We start from the raw sequence: 13,041 nt of genomic DNA, 5'->3' as shown, positions 1-13,041 counted from the left end.
ACTTATATTGCAATGATTTGGCTTTGCCGATTGAATGTAAAGGAATAAAACCTGATGATATGGATGATGTAAAATGCAATGGACTAAATAGAAAGGCTACTACTAATGTTAGAAAATGGGTATCTTCTAAGTTCATTAATCATATTTCTCAAGAACATGATTGCTATACAGTTTGGAAGATGTTGGAAGAAACATTTGCTAAGGAGAGTGCACAAAACAAGGTTTTTTATAATTAGAGACCTTGTGAATTTGAAGTATAGAGATGGTGAAGATGCTTCAATGCATATAAATGTATTCCAAGGGTTCTTGAATCAGTTGTCATTGATGAATATGGAGTTAGCCGATGAAATGCAAGCACTAATCCTATTGAGTTCATTGCCGGATAGTTGGGAGACTTTGGTGGTGTCACTTAGCAATTCTCCTCCGAATGGGAAGATCACTTTGAAAACAGTGAATATGGAGTTAGCCGATGAAATGCAAGCACTAATCCTATTGAGTTCATTGCCGGATAGTTGGGAGACTTTGGTGGTGTCACTTAGCAATTCTACTCCGAATGGGAAGATCACTTTGAAAACAGTGAATATGGAGTTAGCCGATGAAATGCAAGCACTAATCCTATTGAGTTCATTGCCTGATAGTTGGGAGACTTTGGTGGTGTCACTTAGCAATTCTACTCCGAATGGGAAGATCACTTTGAAAACAGTGAAGGATTGTATCCTCAATGAAGAGAAGAGGAGGAAAAACACAAGCACTTCTGAGTCTCATGCACTTGTTACAGAAAATCAAGGGAGAAGTCCAAGCAGGTTCTTTCACGGCAAACAAGATAGAGAATCCAGCAATAGAAAAGGCAAATGAAAGCCAAGAGGAAGATCTCAGTCAAGGAAGGGTTTTAAGTGCTATTATTGTGACAAGCCTGGGCATATGCAAAAAGATTGCAGAAAGTATAAAAGAGATAAAAAGGGTAAAGATGAAGACAAGAATGAAGAGAATGGTACAGCTGCAGTTGTATTTGATGGTGATGTTGCCATTGTTTGTGATGATGGTTGTGTTAATCTCGCATGTCAAGATACCACCTGAGTTGCAGACTCAGCAGCTTCTTACCATGTTACACCCCGACATGATTTTTACACATCCTACACTGCTTGAGACTTTGGTCAAGTTAGGATGGGAAATCAAGGGATGGCTAGTGTTGTGGGCATTGGAGACATTTGGTTGGAAACCAATACTGGGTGCAAGTTGCTACTCAAAGATGTTAGGCATATGCCTGATATGCGCCTACACTTGATCTCTACAGGTACTCTTGATGAAGAAGGCTATCACAATTACTTTGGAGATGGTAAATGGAAGCTTTCCAGAAATTCCCTGATTGTTGCTAAAGGGAAGAAGATGGGTCTCTACATGTCACAAGTCAAGGTGATCAAAGGGGAGGTGAATGTAATTGAAGATTGCTCTACTGATCTGTGGCATAAGCGGCTTGGACATTTGAATGAGAAAGGCCTTGGCATCCTTGCCAAGAAGAACTACCTTTCATTAAAAAGTATGAACTTGAACATATGTACTCATTGTTTAGTTGGCAAACAACATAGAGTTGCGTTTCAAAGATCACCTTCACATAGAAGATCACATGTTCTTGATTTAGTTCATACTGATATTTGCTCTATGATTAATAAGTCTCTTGAGGGTGCATTGTACTTTATTAGTTTTATTGATGATCACTCTATCAAAATTTAGGCCACTTGTTTGAAATCCAAAGATCGGGTGCTTGATGTCTTTAAGGATTTTCATGCCAGAGTTAAAAGAGAAACTGGTAGAAAGCTGAAATGTATTTGAGCTGATAATGGTGGTGAATATAGGGGTCCTTTTAAGAAGTATTGCAGGGAACATGGTATCAAGTTGGAGAAGACAGTTCCTAAGACTCCACAACAGAATGGAGTGGCTGAGAGAATGAACAGAACCATTGTTGAAAGAATTAAATATATGCTCTCTCATGCAAAGCTGCTTAAGTCCTTTTGGGGTGAGGCAATGAAGACTACAGTTGCCATGATCAACCTTTCTCCATCAGTTTCTCTTGAATTTGATATTCCAGATAGAGTTTGGAAAGGAAAAGATGTTTCTTATGCACAGTTAAGAGTGTTTGGATGTAGGGCATTTGTACATGTTCCTAGAGATGAAAGGTCTAAGCTTGATAGCAAGACAAAGCAATGCATTTTCTTGGGCTCTAAAGATGATGAGTTTGGCTATAGGTTGTGGGATCCAAAGGAGAAGAAAATTGTGAGAAACAGAGATGTTATCTTCTTTGAAGATCAAACCATTGAAGATTTTGAACAGAAAGAGAAAACAGAGTTTACTGTTTTTATTCCATCTAATTCAAATCCAAGACCTACTCCACAGTTACCTTTGATGTCTGTTAATCACGGGGGAGACTTGCAAAATGATGATAATGGTGGTTCTCTTATTGAGCCATTAGTTGGTGATCCTGAAGCAGCTAATGAAGATATTGATGTTATTCCTGAACAAGTTATGCAAGAAGCTTCGGATAAGCCACAATTGAGAAGGTCAACTAGACTTCGCCAACCTTCCACCTCATATTCTCCTCATGAATATGTGTTGGTTATTGATGGGGGAGAGCTAGAATGCTTTGATGAAGCTATGTCACATGAGAAGAAAAGTGAGTGGTTGAAAGCAATGCAAGAAGAGATGAAATCCTTGCATGAAAACCATACCTTTGAGTTAGTAAAGCTTCCTAAAGGTAAGAGAACACTTAAGAACAAATGGGTGTTCAGGTTGAAAATTGATGAACATTGCTCACAGCCAAGGTACAAGGCAAGATTAGTTGTGAAAGGTTTCGGTCAGAAGAAGGGTATTGATTTTGAAGAAATCTTTTCACTAGTGGTCAAGATGTCTTCAATCCGAGTTGTGCTTGGCTTAGCTGCTAGTTTGAATCTTGAAGTTGAACAACTTGATGTGAAAACTGCCTTTCTCCATGGTGATTTAGATAAGGAAATCTACATGGAGCAGCCTCAAGAGTTTGAAGCAAAAGGTAAAGAGTAGTTAGTTTGTAAGTTGAAAAGGAGCCTATATGGGTTAAAACAAGCTCCAAGACAATGGTATAAGAAGTTTGATTCTTTCATGGTGGATCATGGTTATGACAAGAGCACTTCTAATCATTGTGTATTTATGAAAAGGTTTCTAGATGGAAATTTTATTATTCTCTTGTTGTATGTGGATGATATGTTGATTGGTGGTCATGATGCTAAGAAGATTCAAATGTTGAAGGAAGAGTTGAGCAAGTCTTTTGCAATGAAAGACTTAGGACTGGAAAAACAGATTCTTGGCATAAAGATCACACATGACAGGAAGAAGGAGAAACTTTGGCTATCTCAGGAGAGATATGTTCAAAAGGTACTTGAGAGATTCAACATGAGCAACTCCAAACCTGTTTGTTCTCCACTTGCAAGCCACTTTAAACTAAGTTCTAAGTAGAGTCCTTTAAGTGATAAAGAAAAAGATGAGATGAAAAAGGTTCCTTATGCATCCGCAGTTGGTAGCTTGATGTATGTCATGGTTTGCACAAAGCCGGATATAGCTCATGCAGTTGGTGTGGTTAGTCGGTTCCTCTCCAATCCTGGTTAAGAACACTGGTCAGCAGTGAAATGGATACTTAGGTATCTCAAAGGTACTTCTAGTTTTAGCTTATGTTTTGGTAATGATAAACCTGTGTTAGATGGATGAGATGTAGATATGGCTGGTGATGTTGATTCTAGAAAGTCCACTTAAGGATACTTGATGAAGTTTGTAGGGGGAGCAGTCTCATGGCAATCAAGGTTGCAAAAGTGTGTTGCATTATCCACTACAGAGGCCGAATATATTGCTCTTATTGAAGGGGGCAAAGAGTTGTTATGGATGAAGAAGTTCTTGCATGAACTTGGCCTAGTTCAAGAGAACTTTATATTGCATTGTGATAGTCAAAGTGCAATCCATCTCAGTAAGCATCCTACTTTTCACGCTCGATCAAACCACATTGAGGTTAGATATCAATGGATTCGAGATGCTATGGAGATGAAGTCATTCATTGTTGAGAAGATCCATACTGATGACAACGTGTCAGACATGATGACCAAACCTCTACCGAGAGAGAAGTTTGAGTTCTGCAGAAGGGAAGCAGGCTTGTCAGAGCCTCCTAAATTGAATTTTACATATTGATTGTCGGTATGGCGAATTCCTCACAAGGTGTGTGAGGGGGAGATTTGTTGTGTGTGGTCCCACACCATGTGATGGTGGGACCACCACATTAATTTTCATGTGATGACTATCTCTTGGTGTTTAAAATTAAGTGGTTCGGGTACTATAGCAGTAGATTGTAAAATAAAAGAAAGGAGAAGAAAATCAAGAGAGAAAAAGAGAAGAAGAGGCAGCAGAGCAGCCTGCGTTCTTTCTTTGATTTCCAGCTCGTTCACCATTAGATCAGGCTGAGATTTTGACAGCAGCTTCTAAACACGTTGATCTTCATTCTCGACGATTGGATCGAAGATTGGTGGTATGGAAACTGGCCGTTTTAATAGAAAACAGGGCTGTCAGTTTTGTGAGTTTTTCTCAAATAATTCTCCTTTAATCTTGTTGTAATTCGAGAATAAGTTGTTCTTGATGATATATATGTTGTATCCCTTAGTTGAATCTAAGAAAGAATGATTGTGAACCCATTATTTGTTGATAGTGAAAGTTTTTAGGTGGACTACGGTCCCGTGGTTTTTCTCGCATCGGGTTTTCCACGTTAAAAATCTTGGTGTTGATTTTGTGATTATTTGCATTATTTTTATCATTGTTTGATTTTGTTTTACTGCATAAAGAGGGAAAGAATTGAGACTTGTGAATTGTATTCCGCTGAATTGATCTGGGTAAATTGGTGTTTGGTTGTTCCTAATTTTCCCAACACTTTTCTCGTTAGATTCTAGTCACAATATAGTTGGATGTAAATGGATTTTTTGAATTAAACATCACTTTGATGGCTCTATTGACAGGCACAAATCATGCTTGATTGCGAAAGGCTTTCATCAACTATCAAGAGTTGACTATCATAACATTTTTAGTCCTGTAGTGAAGCCTGCCATAGTTCATTTAACTATTAGCCTTGCAGTGGCTCGTGATTGGTCATTACAACAACCGGATGTAAACAATACCTTTCTATAAGGTCATCTCTTTGACCATGTTTATATATCCCAACCTCCAGGTTTTGTTGATATAGATAATCCAACTCATATTTGCAAGCTTCAAAAAGCAATTTATGGGCTTAAACAAACTTCACGAGCATGGTACCATGAGCTTCATAAATTTCTTATTGCTTCAGGATTTCACAATGCTCATGCCGATACATCTCTTTTTATTCTAAACACTAGAGGTAACTTGCTTTATTTTCTAGTTTATATGGATGACATTATTCTTACCAGTAATAATGATACTACAATACACAAGTTTATACAACTGTTTTCTCATCGATTTTCTCTAAAAGATCTTGGACGCTTATCATATTTTCTTGATGTGGAAGTTTTTCCAAATGATCACGGTATACTGCTCTCTTAAATACGTTACATTGTTGATCTTCTTACTCACAAAAAAATGATGAATGCCAAACCTGTCCATACTCCATTACCTACCAGTCCTCCCATAACATTGCACTCAGGTTCACCTCTCAAAGATCCCACAGAGTATCGAACATTTGTTGGCAACTTACTGAACCTCTCAAAGATCCCACAGAGTATCGAACATTTGTTGGCAACTTACAATACTTATTAATCACGTGGCCAGACATTGCCTTTGCCGTTAACAAGCTTTCTCAAAACATGCATCAACTGACTACAGAACATTGGATTCTTGTAAAACGTCTTCTGCGTTATTTATGTGGCTCTAATGATGGCATTCAGCTTTACCAAGACTCACCACTTTCTTTACATGCCTTTGCTGATGCAAACCCAGTTTCTCTACATGCCTTTTCCAACTCTGACTGGGCTAGAAACAAGGATGACTTCACATCTACCAGTGCCTATGTTGTTTATATTGGTCGTAACCCTATCTCGTGGAGTTCCAAGAAGCAAAGAACAGTTGTTGGATCCTCTACGAAGGCTGAATATAGATTAGTAGCTGCCACTGCTGCAGAGCTTAACTGGATAAGTTCCCTCTTGACAGAACTTGGTATTGCTCTTCCTCAATCCCCTATGATTTATTGTGTCAATATTAGGGCAACCAATTTGTGCTCAAACCCAGTTTTTCACTAAGGATGAAGCATGTTGCCACTAATTTTCATTTTATTCATGAGCAGGTTCAAAATGGCATTTTACATGTTTCTCATGTTTCTAGTGATAATCAATTTGCTGACGCCCTTACAAAAACTCTTCCCAAGTCTTGGTTTCTTTCACTTAAATCCAAGATTGGTCTCGTCACGCGACCCCAATCTTAAGGGACCATATTAGAAAAGTCTTCTTATTCCTTATCATGCATTGTTGTAACAGGTTCAGTTTGTTTAAATTTTGAATTTATATTTTAAGCTGCACACTTATTCTCAGGAATAAGATTCTAGTCTGTTACAATCCCTTGTATTTATATCAGTTAATCTAATGAGAAGAAATGTGGCATATTTCCTCTTCTCTGTTTCTCTGCTCCTCTCATTGCTTTTACCCTCAGGACTCTTGCATTCTCCTTTCTTTGCTTTCTTTCTTTCTTCTAACCTTGCTTGCTTCTTTTCTACAGCTTTCCTGCATGTTTTCTCTCCTCTACTATCATATGATATTTTGCCCCATGCTCACCCCTCTTAGCTGACCTCCCCTTTGCTCTCCATCAGAAGAACTATCCTCAGAGGAACTAATCCTAAAAACATCCTCCAGAACCAGCTATGCTCAAGAAACAGATGCTAACATCTTGCAAGCAAAAATTACAACTCTGAACAACAGATTTCCCAGAAATCCAGCCAATATTTACTAACCAAAAGCTAGGAAAATGGTTAGATGAGAGTAAAAAATGAAATTTACTAAATCAAGATTAATGGGCAGTGATTAGTACCCAATCAAGAAGATTAATGAATAATTATCCATAATCAAATGCTTTCACATACATAAATTTGTTCCAATTTGACCAAGAAAATAAATAAAAACTCAAATTCAATCTTAATCACAACGTCAAAAATTAAATAATAAAAACTGGATTAAAAATAAATTCATAATTATTCAACAGACTCCGTGAATCCAACCCAACTCAGACAAACCATAAAGAGGAGACACAGGACTCTCGACATTACAAAGCGAACACTGCAACAGCAACTATACCAACTGATCCCACCACATTATTATGCATAAACCAAACTGCACTGGATATATCCACAGGAGCCACAGGACTCTCATCATTAGCCGCAGGAACCGCCTTTGCCGGTTTTTCTGGTGCAGGTGCCACTGGTGCTGGAGCTGGAGCATTAGAAGCAAAAATGTCCTTAGGGAGAAGAACCTTTTCAATCTTATAAATGGCAAGCTGGTTGTCTGTGTATACGGTGCCAGATAAACTTGTATTGGTAAGTCCTGTGGTTATGTTCACTGAGTTTGGATAACTTGTCACGTTAAGTGGTAACCTACTGCCTGTTCCAGCCCATGTACCTAGAGGGTTACTTACAGTCTGAAACTGGGAAGTAGAGAGGAATGTTGGAATTACGTGGAACTTCACTAACTCAGACTTGTCTCCGTCACTTAGAGTGTTGAGAGTTCCTGATTTCAGTTCCGAAAATGCGCTATCCGTTGGTGCAAAGATGGTCAAACCAGTGCTTGAATCATTTAGCGCGGAGAACAAGTGGTTTTCCTCTTGGGTGGATCTCAAAAGGCGGATAAAGATCGTGAAGTGGCCAGCCTTCTCAAGGATTTTGGTTACGTTGGTGATGCCATGTGGTGCAGCAGCCTGTGTTGGGGTTGCTGCTGGAGGTTGTGCCACAACCACTGCTGGTGCCTGCCCTGGGGCTGCAGCTGGTGACTGGGCAAAGGTATTGGTGCATTGGAGGAAAAGAAGGAAAATAAAAAATGAGGAGATTGACTGTTGCTTCATGTTTATGTTTTTGGGTTATATGCTAGAAATGATACAAAAATGTTAATGTAAATTGAGCTTGATCATAGTTAGAAAAGTGTTTGATGTGTAAAGAAGGGACAGAGTCAGGTTTTATAGTTGTTGGCAGAGGATCAAGCTAGGTGCAATGTACAATTTTAGTTATACAATTAGGTAGCTAGTATCTTATCTTTTTCCGAAAGGTGGAGGGTATCAATGGAGAGGCAAGTTCAACAATGCTGCAACAACTAATTTTCTTGGAAACGCAGGGGAAAAAAATAGATTATAAAAAGTGGATTTCAAGTGGGTGTGACAGCAAATGAAGATATCTATGATTGTCAAAATTATAATTCTGAATCATCACTGGCAGAACATTTGAGCATATACTTCCGAACATCAAAACAAATCATCTGTAATGGCAGAGGAGTTTGACATGAAATCTCAACTGAATCATCTTTAATAGCTTTGATCTAGCTCCTTGAGCTTAAAAGAGTCACATCCTTGAATCCATGACAGATTTCGATAGACTAACTTTCCAAATTCACACGTCCAGAAATCAAATCTCACCCATACCACCACATGACATGACATGATCAAGATACACTGACCTTATTATGTACTTGATTTGATGTTTGTGGCAATCCTTCTTTCAAGGTTTATGCAATCTTCGAGTAAGCTGACTTTTTAGGGAAACAAAGAGAGTCCTAAGATATCGACGCAGACATAAACAACGAAAGAAAGACAGCAACTGCATAGGATCACCATGCAAATTTCAAATTTTGTTACCTTTCTAAACTAGAAAACCTGAAAATAAAAATAAAAATGCAATAAAAATATTTAAAAAACTAGAAAATTTAAAAATAAAAAGGAAAAATTACAAATCTAACCTGAATAGCACCTTTTGGGTCTAGATGTCTTCCAGACCTGCTGACCATTACATATATAGGCCTATATAGCAAAATTTGAGCATGATTCAGCTGTGAAATTGAAAGCTGTAATTATGGGTCTTTTTGTCAAGTCAATCACTCTGCCCATCCCAAATATTGTTTTGGGCTTTGTTCTTTACCATCAGTCCATAGACATTCCTTCAAGACTATCCATGCGGCCTAGTGAGGGGAATGACTGATTTTGGAGTGTTGTTTGAAGCTACTGGCTATAGAAAATTGACTACTCTGATAGTGATTGGGCTGGTTCAGTCGATGATATGAAGAGCACAACAGGTTGTGTTCGATATCTGTTCAGGTGCACTTTCTTCGGTGACCAAGAAGCAAGAACCGTGGCACAATCCACTGGAGAAGCAGAGTGCATAACTTCAGCAGCAACTATGAATCCAGCCATACGGTTAAGGAAACTTCTCCAAGATATGGGGCAGCAACAGCATGTAGCAACTAGAATTCAAGTTGATAACAAGTCGGCCATTGCAATTGCAATAGCAAAATATTCAGTTAGTCAAGTAAAAACCAAGCATATCAAAATGAAGTTGCAGAGCTCATGAAGTAGAGAAAGCTAATGCGGTGACCTTTAGCTGTTGTTACGCAGAAAAGCAACTTGCAGATATATTGCAGCGAGAGCTTCCACAAATATACATCCTTAACTTCTCTGCAAGCATCTGCATGTAATAACAAACTTTTATGAAAAGTTGTCATTAAGAAGAATAGAAGAAGCCTATCCAGAAAATACAAGTCGCGAAAGTCACTAGCATGAAGCAAGTTGAAACTAGAATTATTAACCAACACTTGCACACGGAACCATCTGCATATACCAATACAAGAGCTTACCAGTTATATTTGTTTCCTGAGTCCTGACAGGTAATATAGCGTGGAAATTCTTTTTGCACCAGAAGTTTGCCAGCCCAAAGTAGGAGATAATATAACAGTCTTAGTAAAGGTTGTTCTGTTTCAGAACCCTTGTTTTTTTGACAATTAGCATTTTCTACTCTTTTGAATAATTAAATTGTCAATTGTCTTCTAGCCTTATAGCTTAAAGAAAACTACATTTCGGTTCGAAACATGCTTGTGTGAATTCCAAAATCACAATGAAACATCTGTTTTCACCATTATCCTACAACATGTATCAATAAATGTGTAGCTCTAACTTATCACTAGCTTCAAAACGTCAATACTGCAAGATGAAGGAAAAACACAGATGGATTGCATTAATCCTGCTGTGCAGCACACTAGGGCGCTGCGAATGAGCAAGTGACCTCACACACCAGTCCCCAATGCTCTTTTATGTCCATGAATGGAATGTTTTCTAAAATCAAACCAGATAAGTCCTTGAAATGCTACCTACCTACCTTAAATTGAACCATCTCTTGCAACCCAAGATCTGGACAAGTAACCTCAATTGAAGCATTGTTGACAGTAAAGGAACTAAGCTTTAGCCCCTTAAGCTTTAAAGAACCAAACTATTACTTTCTTCATTCCCTACAAATTTCAACAGATAAGCTTTCCAAATGCGTACCCAGAAATCATCTACAAAGTCATCCTATTGGAGAAGAAAGCAAAGGAAACAATGACCTCAGAGACTGGAGCCTCATGGAGGCAATGGTCTTATTTACCCAAAAGATAGGGAATAAGCACATGGCGCCAAGGTGATAAGAAATGAAATGAAAAAACGAGATTGACTACTTATATGTGTGTGTGTGTGTGTGTATTCCAATTTGACCAAGAAATTAATCAACAGATCGGAATTCAACCTTGATCACAAACTCAAATCATACAAACTGGATTCAAGGTAAAATCAGAATTATTCAACACACAATCAGCCGGCGCAGCAAAATAAAGCACCAAACCGGACACAACCCCTACTTATATCATATCAAGATTCGAAATCCTTCTACATTACAGAGAAAACATTGCAGAAGCAAGTAACCCAACTGATCCCACCACAACATTATGAGTAAATATAAGGGCACTAGATATATCCACAGAAGCTGCAGGACTCTCTACAGTTACTGCAGGAACTGCCTTTGTTGGCTTCTCTGGTGCAGGTGCCACTGGTGCTGGAGCTGGAGCATTAGAAGCAAAAATGTCCTTAGGGAGGAGTACCTTTTCAATCTTATAAATGGCTAGCTGGTTGTCTGTGTATACGGTTCCAGATAAACTTGTATTGGTAAGTCCTGTGGTTATGTTCACCGAGTTTGGATAACTTGTCACGTTAAGTGGTAACCTGCTACCTGTTCCGGCCCATGTTCCGAGAGGATTGCTTACGGTCTGGAACTGGGAAGTTGATAGGAATGTTGGAACTACGTGAAACTTCACTAACTCGGACTTGTCTCCATCACTTAGCGTGTTGAGAGTTCCTGATTTCAGTTCCGAAAATGCGCTATCCGTTGGAGCAAAGATTGTTAAACCAGTACTTGAGTCATTTAGCGCGGAGAATAAGTGGTTTTCCTCTTGAGTGGATCTCAAAAGGCGGATAAAGATCGTGAAGTGTCCAGCCTTCTCAAGGATTTTGGTGACGTTGGCGATGCCATGCGGTGCAGCTGCCTGTGTTGGGGTTGCAGCTGGAGGTGATGCAACCACTGCTGGCGCCTGAGCCGGGGCTGCAGCTGGTGACTGGGCAAAGGTATTGGTACAATGGAGGAAAAGAAGAAAAATTGAAAATGAAGAGAGCAAGTACTGTGGCTTCATCTTTATGTTCTTAAGATATATAATGCTAGAAACAATGCAAAAAAGCTGATGTAAACTGAGCTTGATTTTTGTTAGAAGTGCTCGATGTGTATAGAGGGGACAGTTTGAGGTTATATAGTTGTGAGCAGAGGATAAGTTAGGTGCAATATGCAATTTTAGTTACACAACTAGGTTGCAAGTACCTTGTCTTACTCCAAAAGGTGGAGGGTCATCAATGGAGATGGAAAATTGACAATGCTGCAGCAGCTACTTTGCATGGAAAGTAGGAGGAAAAAGAAACAAGAATCTAAGAAATAGATTTCAAGTGGGTGTGACAGCAAATGAAGATGTGCATTTCCCACTCATCAATGGCAGAACATTTGAGCATACTTCCACACATTATAACAAAATCATCTTTAATGATAGAAGATTTGGACAAGGAATCTCAGCTGACCCCATCTCTGTATCCAAAAATAGCTAAAGACTTAGCTGCTTGAGCTAAAAGGAAAGAAGCTTTGGATGTGTTGAGTAACATAATAAAACTTTTTTTTGCAGTTTTAATTTCCTTTTCTAGTTTTATTTTTTCAATAAAAAATCCGAAAACGTGTTTTATTTGTTACAAAATCATGAAGATAAATTTTTCCATCTAAAAAAATACTTTAAGATTATAACTATTTTTTTATAAAAATATAAATCATAATTTATAATAAACATCTTAACATTTTGTATTCGTGATAAGTTAAAGATGAAATTATAATTTTATTTCTTTTAAAAAAACTATCATGTAAAAACTATATTGCTAACCTTTCAAAAATATTTATATTAAATTTATAATAAAAGGTAAATTTATGATGCTAACTAAATATAAAAAAATAAGTTTTTACATTGCTTAAAATGGCTTGGATATAAAATAAAAAAAAATATTATTCATATTTGTTTCATTTGAAAAATAATGAAAAACTTATATTAGAAAAATACAGAGAATTTTTAAAATATGTTTTTCAATCTGAATTCAAATTTAAAAAAACTAAAAAATTTAGTTTTTCCATAGGAAGTTACAGTTTTCGTTTTTCTTACTCCAACTTTTTTTAAAAAAAATATTATTTTGTTTCTAAACAATTTTTTACATCCTTTTAATCCTCATGAGAAATTGATGGACTAACTTTCCAAATTTAGACACATAAATTAGATCTCACACCAGGCCATCACTTAATCAAGAAACACTTTCTAACGTACGAGAGCCAAGAACAGGCCATGTTGCTGCTTACAATGATTTTTTTCCTTATGCAAACACAAACCTAGAAATTTTATATAAACATTTTGAAATAAAACAAAAGAAGATGCCTGTTCTCTCTCA

General features: G+C 37.7%; 2 protein-coding genes across 3 annotated transcripts; both read right to left on the bottom strand.

Moving 5' to 3' along the window:
* Positions 1-7,281: 7,281 nt before the first annotated feature.
* LOC105137711 (fasciclin-like arabinogalactan protein 12) lies at positions 7,282-8,992 on the bottom strand. Of its 2 annotated transcripts, none has more exons than XM_011043544.1 (2): positions 8,958-8,992; positions 7,282-8,818 (listed from the first exon to the last, which is right to left on the bottom strand). In XM_011043544.1, the coding sequence occupies exon 2, from the start codon at positions 8,071-8,073 to the stop codon at positions 7,282-7,284; it is 792 nt and encodes a 263-aa protein (XP_011041846.1). In that variant the 5' UTR covers positions 8,074-8,818; positions 8,958-8,992. The 2 variants fall into 2 exon arrangements, with proteins under 2 accessions (XP_011041846.1, XP_011041845.1); XM_011043543.1 differs by having other exon boundaries at positions 7,282-8,874; positions 8,958-8,974.
* A 1,786-nt stretch (positions 8,993-10,778) lies between these two features.
* LOC105137710 (fasciclin-like arabinogalactan protein 12) lies at positions 10,779-11,795 on the bottom strand. Its single transcript, XM_011043542.1, has one exon. The coding sequence runs from the start codon at positions 11,703-11,705 to the stop codon at positions 10,914-10,916; it is 792 nt and encodes a 263-aa protein (XP_011041844.1). The 5' UTR covers positions 11,706-11,795; the 3' UTR covers positions 10,779-10,913.
* Positions 11,796-13,041: the final 1,246 nt, after the last annotated feature.

This window comes from Populus euphratica, unplaced genomic scaffold (genome assembly GCF_000495115.2).
Source record: "Populus euphratica unplaced genomic scaffold, PopEup_1.0 scaffold69.1, whole genome shotgun sequence".
Taxonomy (NCBI): domain Eukaryota; kingdom Viridiplantae; phylum Streptophyta; class Magnoliopsida; order Malpighiales; family Salicaceae; genus Populus; species Populus euphratica.
This window is presented reverse-complemented; position numbering and strand designations above follow the sequence as displayed.

Coding starts and splice junctions, on each gene's coding strand:
- LOC105137711 (XM_011043544.1), bottom strand. CDS start 8,073: ATGAAGCAACAGTCAATCTCCTCATTTTTTATTTTCCTTCTTTTCCTC.
- LOC105137710 (XM_011043542.1), bottom strand. CDS start 11,705: ATGAAGCCACAGTACTTGCTCTCTTCATTTTCAATTTTTCTTCTTTTC.